Genomic DNA, 16,261 nt, shown 5'->3' with positions numbered 1-16,261 from the left:
CAGTATATAAGAAAGACAGCCACACCTGAAGCTGCCTATGTATGTATGTATGCTCAGATGACTTGGACTCCACAGTATGATGTACAACATAATTTTATTAACTCTTATTTCAAACCGAATACAACAATAACAGCAAAAAACATTGCAAAACATATCAAATTTAGTTTACTCTAGAACCCCATCGTGATTGATGCCAGCGAGAAGGGCCGACACACGCTGCTCAAGGGCAGCCTGGTTTGAGAGTAGACGACGTAGATTCTCCTTGAAGTCTCCAACATGTTGCTTTAGATGCATTTTATACTCTTCCTTTCGACGTTTCACAGCCGAGGCAGCGGATGCTGCCTTCACTGCCCTGGCCAGACGCAGCTCGTTGAGCGCCTGCAAGTAGCGATTTCTCTCCGACGGAACGGACGCGCTCTCCGCCATTGGTATTGTCGGTCCCTGCGACAGCAGATGAAACAGCGGCGGCACAATCAGCCGAGCCGATGGCAGAGCGAATGGCATGCGTAGATATCTGTAGAATGGCTGATCGATATAGCCCGGACGATTTGGCTTCTCCTCAAACATGTTTCCACCATCTTCTTCATTATCAGGTCCTGCATATGTGTCCTTTGCAGATGCCTTGGCTTCTGCAGCTGCCTTAGCCTTTGCAGCTGCCTTTGCCGCTGCCTTTGCCGCTGCCTTTGCAGCTGCCTTTGCTTTTGCTTCTGCAGCTGCTTTGGCCTCTGCAACTGCGGCTGCTTTGGCTCTGGCTTCAGCTGCCTTTCCCAACTGGCACATTCTCTCCAGCTTGTCCGAGTTCCATATCAATTCCTTCAAATCTCCATTGTCAGCGCTCGAGTGATTTCCCATTTGGAGCATATAGTTGTAGTGCTTCGTCAGCGGTTTTTTGCTCTTGAGACTCTTCAATTTCGACATGAACGACACTTGACGGGCTGCCGCGGCCCTGGCTGCCACTATACCCGTGTCCACCGCCTTGCAATCGTTCGTCAGCTTTTTGCTACTCTTATAGATCGCGCGAAGTATGCAGGACGCGTGATCTACAAATTTTTCGTCTTTGTTGTCCTCAACAGAGTTCGCATCATCTCCATCCCCATCATCGTCCCCATCGTCGTAATCATTATCATAATCATCATCATAGACGGCGACATTCTTTGGCGCTGACTTCTCGTAGCTCACCTCCCGGGAATTCTCGGCCGGGCAAATGGCCGACTTGCCTCTAAGGCTCAAGAAGCGGTCGGCCTCGTTGAAGCCGGTGGTATGCAACATCGACGACTTCTGCGGCTGAAATGCCAGTTTCAATTCCAACTGCTTCGGCTTACCGGGATCAGACCATGTGCTCACACCACCAGCACCACTACCGGCACCACCGGCACCACCAGCTTTGAAATCATTTCCTTTACCATTAGCGCCAACTCCTCCAGCTGTCAACGCACCGTAAGAGCTGCACATGCGACTCGGGCCACGGAAGCCCATCAGCTGTGGTTGCGGCAGCGGCAGCGACTCATCCTCGTTCTCGCCCAGGGCCACGCCTAGTGCCAGGCAGCAGAAAATGCTCCAAAAACTAGTCAACAAGCGCATTTTCATTTTTAAACAAAAATTGCTTTCTGCTGCTCCGTAACACACACAACTCTCAGGCGTGACTGCTATTGAAGCCTAGGTGCCTGACTACTGTTTGAACGCTTTCCGTAGAGCCAAGCAAACAGAAACGAAATCATAAACAACTGACAGTAGCCGAACGACAAATATTTTACCTAAGGGTAACCAGAATTGATCAGATTTACTGATTGAAAATGGCCAGCATCTGGCTTTGGCCATGGACGACTCTCAATGCCGGCTGGACACATAGCTGAATGGGGTATATTGGGCTACCAGGGTGTGGCTGGAGGTATACATGAATATTATATTGAGCCAAAGGGTGCCTGAAGTTATTTGCCTGCTATAATCTATGCCATGTCTATGTACTATATTTATATATATAAATATATACATTTTTTTATAAGTTTACAAGTTTTCGCCTTGCTAATCTGGGAGCTGGCCTGTCAAGTTGCGTGCGCTGCCCGCCTGGAATTTCCAATAACATGAAATGCCACACGAGGCGCAGGCATGCTGCAGTACATAAAATGTCATGGCTTATACTCCCTGCTCCCTGCTGCTTGCTCCCTGCTTCTTGCTCTTGTTGGGCTCTGCCTCGAGCTCACACGCATCGCAGGCTGCAATTGAATATTTGCAGTTCCTTGGACACTCGAGACTTGATCCTCGAAGAATATTTATGAGTCCTCAGTGCATTAACGATAAGCAAAAATTTAATTCACCTCAAGATGGAATTTTCTAGCTTAATTGTTATTTTATATATTATTGTATTTATTAATCTTATTTTTATATATATTTATTTCTTACTGTTTTATTTGAGCTTAGTTCGAATCTAAATGTGTGATTGATACAGAGATGATTTTCATGACCTTTGAAGAGTTAATGGATGAATGAAATGGTTGGCTAGGGAATTTACCAGCTAAATATATGACACTCTATATAATATCTAGTATATAATATATATAATATAATGATCAATATGCAGTCGAGTTTCGATAATTTGTACCCCGCTAAATCAAAAGTCGCGATAAATCGAAAAAAAATTCTTTCCCCTTAAAAAAAAAAAAAAATTCGTTTTCAATAATTCTCGATAATGTGAATTTCTGTGTGAATTTAAAACAAAAATCTGATCCCCCTGCCGTTCCAAATATCGGATAGCTATTATTTAATATATATACTATAATGATCAACATAATAATTAGTATATAATATAATTATTATATACATGTAATGTAAATATCAAAAGTTGTTTAGACTTCGTCTGCCTAGATGTATAAGATTTGTTCATTTTCAGTTCAGGTTGATCTGATGCAGCCATAAGATCCATATATATATTTTTTTAATATAATTTAGAACTCTATCAACATGCAACTAATTCTAATATTTCTGCTCCAGCATCTGCTTGTCCAGTTGAGTTTGCTCTATCCAATATGTCAATATCTATGAACATTAGAAAACCTTGAGACTCTATATTCTATATACATACTTATCTATATTTAAACAACTAATGAGACCCATAACAAGAATAAGAGTCAAGCAGGGCGACCTAAGAATCATCTCTCAGCCTTTAAGCAAAGTTTGTCCTAGCTAATATGCCTTTCATAACTGTTCGACGAATCCATTGTTTTTCTTAAATCCTATGTAACATACATACATATATAGGAACAGAGAGGTAATCACATTGCTGAAGCCCTTTATGGCGTGGCCAACGAATTGGTTGGCAGCCATGCAGGCAGAGATGAACTGTCATCATTAGCAACTCGCAGCTGGGGATTCAAATTGTAAATTGCAATGGAACTGCTTGGGCAAGCAATTACCAAATGGTATTATATCAAATTATCCCAGTAGAGCAAGGCGAGAGAGTGAGAGAGACAGCTATAATATGATGGCTGACGCTGAGGATGGAATAGAGTGCTGTTGCTCCTGCTCCTGCTACTGCTGCTGCTCCTGCTGCTCCTGCTGAATGGATGCTGCAAATGGACAACGACATTCGGACAGCTTGTTGCACAACATGGCAAATGCATTTGCCACAAGTCCAAGCGAGACGTTAACGCAGTGTGACTGTCAACATATCCGGGTCCGTTCACAACATCCGCATCCGCCATCCGCCATCCGCCATCCGCCATCCGCCATCAGCCATCCGCATCCGTTTGTGGGCGTACGCAATGAGCGACTTCCTGCTACGTGCTCTGCATCTGTGTAGGTGTAGGTGTGTGAGTGTGAGTGTAAGTCGGCCATCTTGGCCTGAGCTTGCCATTTTTCTTCATCTTTTGTGCCGTTGATGAATTCGTTAGACGCCGCAAAGGAACTGCTGCCATCAATTCTTTGGCCCAGATAACCACCGAGCCGTTCGCACACCCACCAAAGCCACACAATGAACCGCACGGCCCTCTAAACGCAGTGACGCTGCTGCTGCTGCTGCTGTCGCTGTCGCGGCTTACGCTTGAATTCATTTTCCTGTTGCACCTTCAGGGAATTGTGCTCAGCCCTGCCCTGTGCTGTGAAAAGTAGCAAAAAATACCATAATAACTAAAATTTTCAACATCTTTCTGCTTGACGTCAGCCAAAGAATTGAACACCTAGGGACAGCCAAATGGAGACGCCACAGCAACTGCAAGCTGTTGACAGATCCAGCTCCTGCAAAACTCTAGTCACATTCCCTGTACCCACAATAATAATAATAACAATAATAATCAATCAATCGTAAAGCTAGCTAAAAGCCAATGTGACAGAATTTGAATGTATGCAGAGGCTTGTGGCATGATTCACAGTATTCGAAACGAGTTCATATGAATTCATGTGAAACTAATCAATGCGACAGTTAGTTAATTGACGGATTGCTGAAATGATGTGTGGATTGTCTGCTTGATTGATAGTCTGTTGACTGACTGAGTCAACAAAATGACTTAAACCAACCGAATGACTGATGACTGATTGATGAATTATTCAGAGATGACAAAGTAATTAATGATTGCTTGATGGACTGATGACTGATTGAGCTAGCAAAGTGATTCGTGATTGATTGATCGTTGATGCCTCACAGATACGCTAACTGACTCATGCATGAAGATTGATTGATGACTGATGATTGATGAATAATGATTAATTATTGATGATTGATGATTGACGATTGATGATTGTTGATTGATGATTGATGATTGTTGATTGACGATTGACGATTGATGACTGATGATTGATGATTGACGATTGATGATTGTTGATTGATGATCGTTGATTGATGATTGATGAATAATGATTGATGATTGATGATTGATGATTGACGATTGATGATTGATGATTGATAACTGATGATTGACGATTAATGATTGTTGATTGACGATTGATGATTGATGATTGATTGAGGACTGATGATTAATAAATAATGACCGATGACCGTTGTCTGATGATTGATGATTGATTACTGATGATTGATGACTGATTACTGATGATTGATAATTGATGACTGAAGATTGATAGCCAATGACCGTTGATCATTGTCAGATGATTGATGTTTGATGGTGGTCGATTGAATAGTAGTAAATCATTCGCTAAATGATGTCATACGAGATAAGACTGATAAAGGATTGATTCACTGATTGACTGACCGATTGACGACTACTGAATGATGAACAATTGACAGACGACGGATGGCTGATAGATGGAAAACTTCCACATAGCCAGAGTGTCTGACTGCTAGGCTTACGGATAATCGGACTGACTCGTCGATTCGATTTATTGAATTTGAAAATGCCAACAGCTTGCACAAAACTTGAAACAGCTTTCGTGCGTGCTCATGATGGTTCTAAAATCAATTTCCATTCATTTTCTAAACGGCACCCAGTCGACTTTTCCAAAGGTACGACAAGCTTTAAAGCTGAGCCGGCCACATGTGTCCCGGAGCTTTAAAGCTCAGGATATTCGAAGTGTTGCACCAAATTGTGGGCCAAAGCTAGCAAGCTCTGCAAATGGCATCCACAAAAAGCTCTCGACTGGCTTTGCCGCAATCAAATAGAATACAACGGACTAAATAACAGCAACAACAACAGAAACCGTTATGGGTGTGAGAGTCATTGACTTTGCATCCTTTGAAGCACATAAATCATAAGTTTTGTGAAGTGCGCCGCATTAAGCATACGCCGTGTTGAACTGCAGCACTCGAGAACCCCTCGCAGCCCGATACTTCTCCTGTAAATTAAGCTGAAAACAAGGCGAAGAAGTAGAAGAAAAAAAGACAAATAAAACGTGCCACAAAGAATATTTCTCGAGGGCAGTTGGAAGTTTGTTTTTTTGAGGCTGCGAACGCAAAAGTTTTTGGCATCACATTTTGATAAAGGACACCGAACGCAACTGTTTTCAATTGACTTGGAAAAAGTGTTGACACAGCGACAGGCGGGAACGACAAAAGTGCTTATCAAGCATGACAGGCAGAAAACGAAAGAGGGAAGCCGCTAGCGAAAGGGGGCGTGGCTAGTAGCATACGCCAGCGTGGCGTATGCGCAGCTGCGCGTTGGCTCGATCAGCCAAGGTCAAAGCACAGCCAGTTGAGGTGTGGATCTCAGGATCCAGCCAGAGATAGCTATCAAGTGCCACATGCCACATGCCACATGCCACAGAGTTATGAGAGTTAAAGCTGCAGTTGTGCGGCGTTTGTTTTCTTTTTTCTGTTTTGCTCGCCGCATTCCGCAAAGCTCGGCACGTGATGTGGCAGCTGTGAAGCTTGCGTGCCACACAACGCGCCAACGGAGCGAGCGTACGGAAAGCTCCCATGCAGATGTTGCGAAAGCTGGCTGAAGAGCCTGCTGCCGCATGCTGTGATAAACAGACGCCAACCGCGCCAGCCGCCAGCCGCCAGCCACCAGCCGCGCCAGCCACGTCCATGCCACATGCGTGTGCGTTCGTTCTTCGTGCTTCAACGGCCTCTCAGTTCTGCCGACAACGTCAACTGCTGCAGTCGCAGTGCCACACCGACGCACAGCCCAAACTCGCGCGCAACTCGAATCGAACTCGACGCGACACGCGAATCGTGCAGCAGCAGCAGCAGCAGCAGAAGCAGCAGATCGTTGGCCGTTTGAATTTGTGCGCGCTCTGCAAATTGCAATAAATTCAATTCGTCCTCTAATTGAGTCTGTGTCTGTACTTTCCGCTCCTTCTCCCTCTCTCCCTCTCTCTCTCTCTCTCACTCTTCCTCTATCACTATCTCCATCTCTGTCTCTCTCTCTGTCTATCTCTATCTCTGTGCGGGAGTGTGTGTTTACTTAACACGCCCATTCGAGCTGTGCGTTAAGTCTAGCATTTTTTTTACACATTTTTTTTTTTTAATTACAAGTGACAGTTGACATATTTAAACAAGGAATTATTTGCTCAGCGACGGAAACCATTGAGAAATTCATTAAAAATTTAGAAATGTTATGTGTGTGTGTGTTTGTGTGTGTGTGTGTGCCAACTGATTCCAATCCAAACAAACAAAGAAAACAATTAAGTGCATATTAATTAAAATGAGACAAACAAAACTTGGCAAATAGCAAAATGACTAAAAAAAAAGTGATTCAAAATTAATTTAAAAAAATATATATATGTTTGGCTCAACAATCAACATAAAATTTAAATAATACAAATTAATAGAAAAAGTTTAACCGAATTTTTGATTTATGCAATTTATGTTTTAAATTAAATTGATTTCAATTGTTTAATTTTTTAAGAGAGCTGTGCGAATTAAAGGTTTTCAATTCTGTTTTTGGTTAATATATTGATAAATTGATTGAATATGTGAAGGTATATAGGTGTATAAAGATATATAAATAGATGTATAGTAAAAGGATTACATCAACAAATGAGATTATTAAATGATCAATATTTGTCGCTTGGGGTTTTTTAGAGTTACATGTAATAGTTAAATTATAAAAAATATATTTAGAGTTGAGTGATTATTTTTATTATATAATATAGTAATAAAAGCTGTACTGGATTTTTTCAAGTTGGACTTATATTTTTTTCTGCGGATATATTCTGTATACTTTGGAAAATTTAACACAGTTGAAAAGTTAATGTAAGGCTTATATCTGACCAACTGGAATTAGCATTTAGCCAAGTCAAGCATTTTATTTTTATTTCTATTTTTATTTTTATTCAATTTTTTTTTTTTTATATGAGGCTTAGTAATAACAGGCGCTAAATGTTATTCAAACCCACTAAAGCTTAATATACGCAAGGTTTTGATTTTTGTTTTTCAAATACATATGTGGAGAGCATTCTTTAAATAAAGACAGTTATATGAGTAAACGACGCTATTTTGGTGGCTTTACCATTTGAATGCATTACTCTTAATCTTTCCCAGATGCTGTTCTAGTTGAGTCATGGCACTTTAGTTTGTATTTTAGTCTTGATAACAATATAGTTAAGTATCGATAGTTCTATCGATTATCCACGCCGATTCCCATTAGCCTAGCAATGTATCGCCATTAGGAACACTGCTCTGAATATCAGGATTTCACTTAGGTAATTCTACGACCCAAAATGACATTTCGGAAGTATTCGTAAAATTTGATTTATTTTTATTTAAATTGTTTTTATTATTCACAATTTTTTTTATTCATATTTTATTTTTATTATATTTTATATTTTATTATATTTTTTTAATACATAAAATTGTGACAGATATAAACAAAGAAGTATAATGAAATAATAATTTAGTATAAATTATTTAAATACTATATATTTTTTATATATTATTTGAATTACTATGTAATTATGAAATTATAAAGATTAATTGAATTATAAATAAATTATGATAAAATAAAATTAACAATTTGAAACTATAATTAAAAATTGAGTACGTGCTTGTATAACAGTCATGTATATATATAATATAAATATGCTTATTTTATATCAAAAAAAATAAAATAAAATAAATAAATACAATAACAATAAACATGCTTAGCTTCAAAGCCAAAAACGAAATGTGTAAAAAATGTGAAACAAATTTTCAATAACTTAAAAATCTTCTAAATGGCAAACACAAAAACAATTTATGATAAATCGAATGAAACTCAATATATGTATATACCATGTTTTTTCCCTCTGCTGCTGTCTGCTGTCTGCTCAGGGGCTGGCAAACGTGTATTAAGTATACGACCAGTCGCCGCCTAGATCAATAAACTGAGCCATTCGGCTAAGGCGCAGCACAGCAACCTGCCCAATCAAGCTAAGCTAAGATAAAGAAAGACTCGCATCAGTTGTGGCTGCTGTTGCCGTGCCACCGACTCCTGCCAGTGCTCCCCCTGCTGCTCCTGCTGCTGCTGCTGCTCCTGCTGCTGCTGTGCAATCAAAGTCAAATCGCAATCTGATCCATTTGCCCTAAGAAGAATGCCTCAATCAAAATTGGTTTCCTTTGTTGCCCGTTGCCGTCAGATTGTTTAAATAAATGTTGCAAATTGCTCCGGCTAGTGGCTTTGCGTTTGTTTTTTTGATTTTCGCTTCATTTTTTTTTTCGGTTTCCTACAACAAATCCAGGCAAATTTTTACTTTTGGTTTTGGCTTTTTTTTTTCTTTTTTGGTTTGGTCTGCTGATTGCCAGCGCCAACAAATCCGCCCCCCGGGCGCATCCAGATGCCCGAATTCTCCCAGCAGCTGCTGTTGATGTTGGTGGTGCTCCTGGTGTTGTTGGTGCTGCTGCTAGTGGTGCTGCTGTTGGTTCCCCCAAATAAGCTGTGCTGCATGCTATGCCACGCTTCTTTTTTATTCGCTGCCAGGCACTAAAACGTAACCCGCCTCCCCGCCTCCCCGCCTCCCATCCTCTCCGCCTCCTCAGCTTTCAACTTCCAGCTCCCACCTGGCAGCCCCGCCAGCTGCTCAGCCTCTGCTTCAGCCAACAGAGAACAAAATAAGAAGAAACACAGTTCGCCGTCTGCATGCTGATTTCTTACCTTATTTATTTGGGATTGTCTTACCAGAGTTGGAAATCTGTGTGACTTTTCTTTCGGTTTTTATTTGCTCTTTTTCCATTTTGTTTCAGCGAAATTCTCTTTGTTTTGCGCGTGCTGCGGCATTTCATATATGCCCAGCAGCTGTGCCCCAAGCGGGTGTTTGCATTTCAAATGCTTTATTTATGACATTTATGGAGTCTATTTACGCCTCTATATCCATATCTCTTGGCAATCGAATTGAAAAAAATCGATAAAAGTATCGTTTAGTTTGTTTTAGAGGTGCAGAAAAATTCTATTCTCTTTCAATATCTGAAATATCGATTGTAGTATTTGGTGTTTCAAGTTGATATATTTATCATCGATATCGATATCCACACAATCGATTGCTATATTTATAGATATTCATCTGATTGATTCTTACTCTTATCGATTAGTGTTTAAAAATTCCATTGCAACAGCATATAAGATATCGATTGCGATATTTATTGGTTTAAAAAATACGACTGATTTGTTTATCGATAACTGCAGAGCGTGTAATTAGAAGGCTTGCTATCATTTATAAGGTTACTCTAATTATCGGCAAGTTCTCTGAGTGTTATTCAAGCAACTGCTATAAACATTTATCTCTTAATCTATCGCGCAGCATTCTGGATATCGATTGCCCTATTTAACGCTTTAAAATTGTGAAATTCGCTCATTATTATGCCTTTGCTTATGGAAGAGCTCCATGAACTCAACAAGCGATATGTTTTAGTCCATTTCAAGCGCCAGACTCCAGGGAATTCTCAATGTCCTGCCCAGTAACAAGCAGACGGCGTTGATGTTGCGCTTATCGCTTCAGCTTTAGCCTCTCCTCTCTGTGTTTTGTTTTTTGTTCATTCGGGTTTCTGTTTTGTGACTGTGGCGGCCAAGAGGCAACAATATGTTAATAATGCCTGGTAATTAGCCATAGACAAATGCCTTTGGCAGTCGCCTCTAATTGCCGAACGAGGCAAACTAATTAAATCACGTAGCAAACGCATAAAAACAAAACGTTCACAGCTCTACTTGATGCACAGCCAGACACTAACCCAATTCCCAATTTTGCTTAGCAGCAATGCAACGTATGTCACGCCCCCCCTCCGCCCTCTCTCGCCCACTCTACGTTTGCCTGGGCAGCGTGCAAACTTTTAGTCAAATTTGCCAGCTAACAAAGGCAACTTTAACAACAACAACAACAACAACAAGTCAAGATGGCCCAGTCGCTGACCCTGACCAGCAACCGGACTCCCATCCAACACACATTTCCGACATTTCCACATATGCCAGCTACAATCGTTGTTATTGTTGACCTACCACCCCCCCTTCCCCCTACGCCCCCTCCACTCCACCGCAATTTGCTGTCGTTGTGTTTATCAAAGGCTTGGATCAGTCCCAATAAATTGCCTTCATCATATTTCGCTTTGCTTGGCTTTTATGTGCCCCAAAGTGTCCCCAATGCATTCATTTCACTTTACGACACTCGCTCTCCATTCCCCCATCTCTCTCTCTTTCCTTCTCTTTCTCTCTTGCTCTCTTTGTACTCCTATTGCCGTCTCATTCCAATTTCGTTGCTTAAACTTATTAAGAGCAAAAATACGCAGTATCAAATGAACTTGTTGTGCTACGTGCAAATGCGTTTATCCTTATCATTTCTTATTGTGGCCATATATACATATATATGCATGTATGTGTGTGTGTGTGCTAGCTGATTTGATGGCATCTCTTTGCCATTAGCACAAAAGGCGTCAACTGAAGCCAAAGCCAAAACCAAAATCCCAATGTCAAATGCAAAATAAATTCCAAATTCCTTAAATTTTTAATTTGCAGTAATTTTTTTTATACTCATTCACGAAAGCCAAGTGAGTCTATTGGGTTTGTGCACTGGGAGACTTTAGGTCGCTCGGAGGGACTTTATACTTGTGGTACATATAATCGTGTAAGCCCTCGAGTGTTTTCAACTCCGCCCAACTAAGAGGCGTGGCACGTCGCAACAACGCATTTTACTGTAGCTCAGAAAATATGATAGTCGAAGTGTTAGAGAGCTTGGAATTTGGAATAAGTGCTCGGGTTCACTAAGATCAGATCAGATCAGAAAGATATGGCGTATATATCTATGCCCCATGAGAGTGTAGCAAATGGGGTAAAGCTGTTCGTTAAATGTCATATAAATTAATTTCCAGTTCATGTATGATTATGTTGAAGCAGAAAAAAAATACTAGGCTGTACGTTAATATACAGTAATTTTTAGTAAAAATCCATCAAATATACACATCTAAAAAAACATACTAATTGGAGGCGTGACAAATCGGAAAATGGATCAGAATCTGGCAGCATTTGAACCTTGAATGTGCATTCGGCGGTCAGTAATGCTCGACTGAAACGTTTTAGCTAGTTTCCTTTTATATAGACCAACCTGACCTTTTTTGATTACATTTTGAGTTCTCACTAATTGTGCAAACTTGCTAAAACTAGGCCCAAATTTATTTGGTATATAAATTACATGCAATAAATGCATATCTAGTCTCCGAGTCTCTGAGCAATTAAGTTTTTATTATCTTGGCTATAAATTTAATTAAAAATTGTTATATGTTTTAATTTATTTTTTATTATTAATTTTTATCTGTCTGTTTTTTCTCTAATTTATATTAAATTGTTCATTTTAATTTAATTTTAATTGGGCAAATTGCTAAAAATTTAATTAAAATAGTTACATATTTTATTTGATTGCATTTTATATATATATATTTTTTTTTTCTATATTTTCATTTATTTTTTATTTGGTTGTTTCTCTAATTTATATTAAATTGTTCATTTTAAATACATTTCGCATTGCTTGAACTCAGTTCTAATCAGACAAACGAGCTGCAATGGAGCGTAGGGCAGCTCGGCTGGATATCAATTAAGCCACTAAGCCGCGACGTTGAGCAACTGCAGCAGGGCCAGGCGCCGGCATTCGTCCTGCCAGCGGGCTTCGTCCTGCGCGCGCTGAGTCAGCCAATAGAATGCGATACGCGCGTTATGCGAGAGGATTGAAGGATGGGAAATGGAAAATGGCAAATGGGAAATGGGAGCTGACAGCTCGGGCAGCTCTGGCAACCGGAGAGCTTGGTAGCTGGAGCGATTCAAGTGCTTCTCGTATATGGTTACATTATGTGAAACATAGAAAGTTATTGTTCTTCATTCACTGCTCCTGCTCCTGCTGCTGCTGCTGCTGCTGCTGCTGCTGCTCCTGCTGCTGCTGCTTCTTCTTCTTGTTCTTCATCTTATTATTATTGTTGTTTTATTTAAGTTTTTGACTTCAGTTGCTGTCGCTGTCACTGTCAGCTCGCCAGCTTTGTCCCCTCAGCCGCGCTGTCATCTGTCATTGAAGCTGTTTACCCATTGTTCCAGCAGATCATGCTCAAGTGTTGGTGTCAATGCTCCGGACAGCTCAACATTAAAGCAAATACACACTAAATATATACATATATATATATACATTGATATAAATATATATGTGTACAGTTGGCATTGTCAAAGTGTCGAAGGAGAAGAAGTAGAAACATGTGTATATACATACATACGAGTTCAGAGTTTAACTTTCTAATACTTCTACGCTACAGTTAAAGTTAGTGCAATACAATTAAAGCATAAAGTTCATAATTTAAGACAATATACATACATACATACATAAATGGACTCTGGTTGCCATTGAACAGAGAATAAATTTGAATATAGAGAGAGAGAGTGACGCAGCTCGCGCATTGGCCGTGGCCAACAGCTGCCAGTGAGTGGGAGACTGTGACGATTTATTGGCTAACCATAATTTGTGACTCACCAGCAACAACAGCAACAACAGCAACAACAACAACAACAGTTGCCGATAGTCGGCTCTGTATTGAGCCAGACGCCAGCTGCAACAACTCGGCCATAGAGCAACAGAGTCAGCTCCAAATTCAACGATGAACGCCGCACAAAGCGGCGGCCACACGGGTGGCGGCTCCATGGGCAAGAAGGGCTCCCAAATGGAGGTAATTATATTAAGTTTTAAGTGCACACTTCTAACAAAAAATACCGAAAAAAAAATGGAATAACAAACTGAGGAAAATATAAAGATTTTTAAATGTACAATTTGCTTATCTTATTTTCTTCGCCTTGACCAATTTAGGTAGAAGTCCATACAGTTTGCAATTCACTCAAATTTTTATGGACCTTTTATTGTCGGGGAGGGGGGAAACCTTACCCAAGTTGACTTGGAGAGAGAGAGAAGGGGAAGATGCTGCGCAGTTAGAGCCTGAGCTAGCCAGTGTCGCGCATTTGTAATTGAATTTGTTTGGCTGGTGGCACGTGCCGGGGCTACTAAATGCCGGACACGAAATTAAAATGAACCAATTTGATTAGCGTCCGAGTGGGAAAAATAAGCAAAGACCTAAGTAGACCTCAAACAAACAAAATCTAGCCGAATTCCAATGAACAGCTTAGAGCTCCGATGAGCTATGCATGGCATTTGACCCAAGCTAGAGCAAATACATAACAATAGATATTGCCAGGAAGTGAAGAGAGAAGCGAAGCGGAGATGTTTAAGCTGGGTAAAGCTGAACAGTATTAGTAGGAGTCATTCTAGGTAAAAATTCAAGTGAAGTGAGAAGCAGAGCGAGAAGCAATACCAAAGAAGAGGCCCAACAAATCAGTTGAACTAAGACCTAAAGCAATGCAAGAAGTAAAGCGAGAAGCTTAAATAAAGTCAAGGTGAAAAGAAATGCGAGAAGCACTCAAGGAAGCAGCGAAGGAAGAAGTTAAGAAGTTGAGAAACTAGATAAGCGAACCAAAATTTAAAGTCAGAAAATAGAGCATACAAAAGTCGAAGCAACAAGCAAATTAAGAAGTGAAGAAAAAGAGAAGTTTTTATAGACAGCGACGATCAATAGATTGATTCGAATAAATAGTTAAAGCTGACGTCAATTCCGATAGACCAACCTAATGGTACAGAGGCTTCAAATGAAGTTCACTTTCATATGCTTATCGAAAATTAGAGAGAAACTAGCCAGGCTGAGAGTTTTACCTATATTCAGTAAAATTTGATGGGAACTCAGCATGCAGCATTCTTATCTTAGCCCGCTCTTCATAGAGGTATAACAGCTTCGAGGACATTAGCATATTTAGCTTATCTAAATCGTTGCTAACGGACTTGAGAAAATTGAACCAAGTTCTGCGAGCTTTTGTTTCGTCTCAGGCTGGTGTTAAAATGGGATGATAAAAAAGAGAATATAAAATGGATTAAGTAAGTCGAGCATATTAAGAATCCACTTGACAATAAAGAACAAAACGCTGCTGTTGTCTCCTTTTAGGCAAATTGTGTTCTTAAGCACTTTCCAAACAATTCGGCAGATAACAACAACAACAACAACAACAACAACAACAACAGCAGCAGCAGCTCTGAAAAAAAATTCATGGCTCGGGGCAATGGGTCTAATGAGAATTCTGTGCCCACCAACAGCAAATGCGTATATTAATTACATTTTGAGCGGCAAAAAAAAAAAAAAAAATGGAGAGGAACAACAACTGAAAGTAAACAAATACAAGAAATTGTTAGGGGGAAAAAAAAAAAACAATTGCTGAAAATTGTTGCTGTAAAAAATTGTGAAAGCACGCATTAAATTGCCAAGAGTGGCAATCAGGGCCCAAATGGAGCCCACACTCAACCGGCAACAGCCAACAGGCAAGTGGCGACAAGCCCAGCCTCCACGGCTGCTCAGCAAACAGACAATTAACAAGAACAAATGCTAATCTCTGTCACACCGAACTGCTAATACACTACCCTCATTAAGGCAGCGAGCCAGCCGATGGGGACTTGGCCCAACAGCTAAATGTTTTATGTATTGATGTATTGATGATATTGATTCTATGTAGATACAAACATGAGTCTGTAGTTTGGTTTGCATATACATACATACATATGTACATATGTATATCTATAGCTACAGATCTATGAAGCAGTCAAATAGATATGCTATATATTCATATGTCTGGTATTTTATTTGATATATATTTTATATAGATATTTTGTGTCATACAATGAACAATTGAATACACAAATATCAAAATACTAGACAGCTACCAGAAGATATTTGAAAAATACTATAAATACTACATACAGTGAAATCAAGAAAATCCTTTAAAGATACTCAAAATATTCAGAAAATATCAAACTAAAATAATATACTAAAAAAATACTAGAAATACTCTAAAACAGAAAGACAATGAATAGCTACCACAAAATGTGTAAGAACTAACCATGGTATAAAAAGTGATGCTATAGAAAATATAATAAATAAAATAAAATACATATAATAAAATAAATATATATAATAATAATATATAATAATAAATATAATAAATATATAATAATATACATATAATAAAAATGATAAATAAATAAAATAAAATACATATAACAGAAATACTATGAATAGATATGACAACCAATGTAAGAAGCTATAGAAAAGAAAAGAAAATACTAAAAAATACTGAAAATACTAAAATTACTCTAAAAACAGAAATGCTATGAATAGTACGACAAGTGTAACAAAAACAAAAAATTAAATACTAAAAATACTAAAAAATACCAAAAATACTAAAAATACTCTAATTTAGAAATACTATGAATAGCTACAGCAATTGTAAGAACTAACCAAACACATGGAAAGTGATGTTATTGAAAAAATGCTTTAAGAATACTAGAAAAG

General features: G+C 39.3%; 2 protein-coding genes across 3 annotated transcripts in view; one reads left to right on the top strand and one right to left on the bottom strand.

The window, feature by feature from the left end:
• Positions 1-16,261, top strand: part of LOC115565476 (inactive dipeptidyl peptidase 10) — a 181,940-nt gene that overhangs the window by 70,160 nt on the left and 95,519 nt on the right. The window lies entirely within an intron of this gene.
• On the bottom strand, positions 76-1,631 carry LOC149090622 (uncharacterized). The gene has a single exon (XM_089264923.1). It carries the CDS (start codon positions 1,585-1,587, stop codon positions 166-168), a length of 1,422 nt encoding a protein of 473 aa, XP_089121049.1. The 5' UTR covers positions 1,588-1,631; the 3' UTR covers positions 76-165.

Source organism: Drosophila navojoa, chromosome X (genome assembly GCF_054131105.1).
Source record: "Drosophila navojoa isolate 15081-1374.11 chromosome X, UAZ_NAV_1.0, whole genome shotgun sequence".
NCBI lineage: Eukaryota > Metazoa > Arthropoda > Insecta > Diptera > Drosophilidae > Drosophila > Drosophila navojoa.
The sequence above is the reverse complement of the archived record's forward strand: the minus strand, read 5'-3'. Positions and strand labels throughout refer to the sequence as shown.

Coding starts and splice junctions, on each gene's coding strand:
- LOC149090622 (XM_089264923.1), bottom strand. CDS start 1,587: ATGAAAATGCGCTTGTTGACTAGTTTTTGGAGCATTTTCTGCTGCCTG.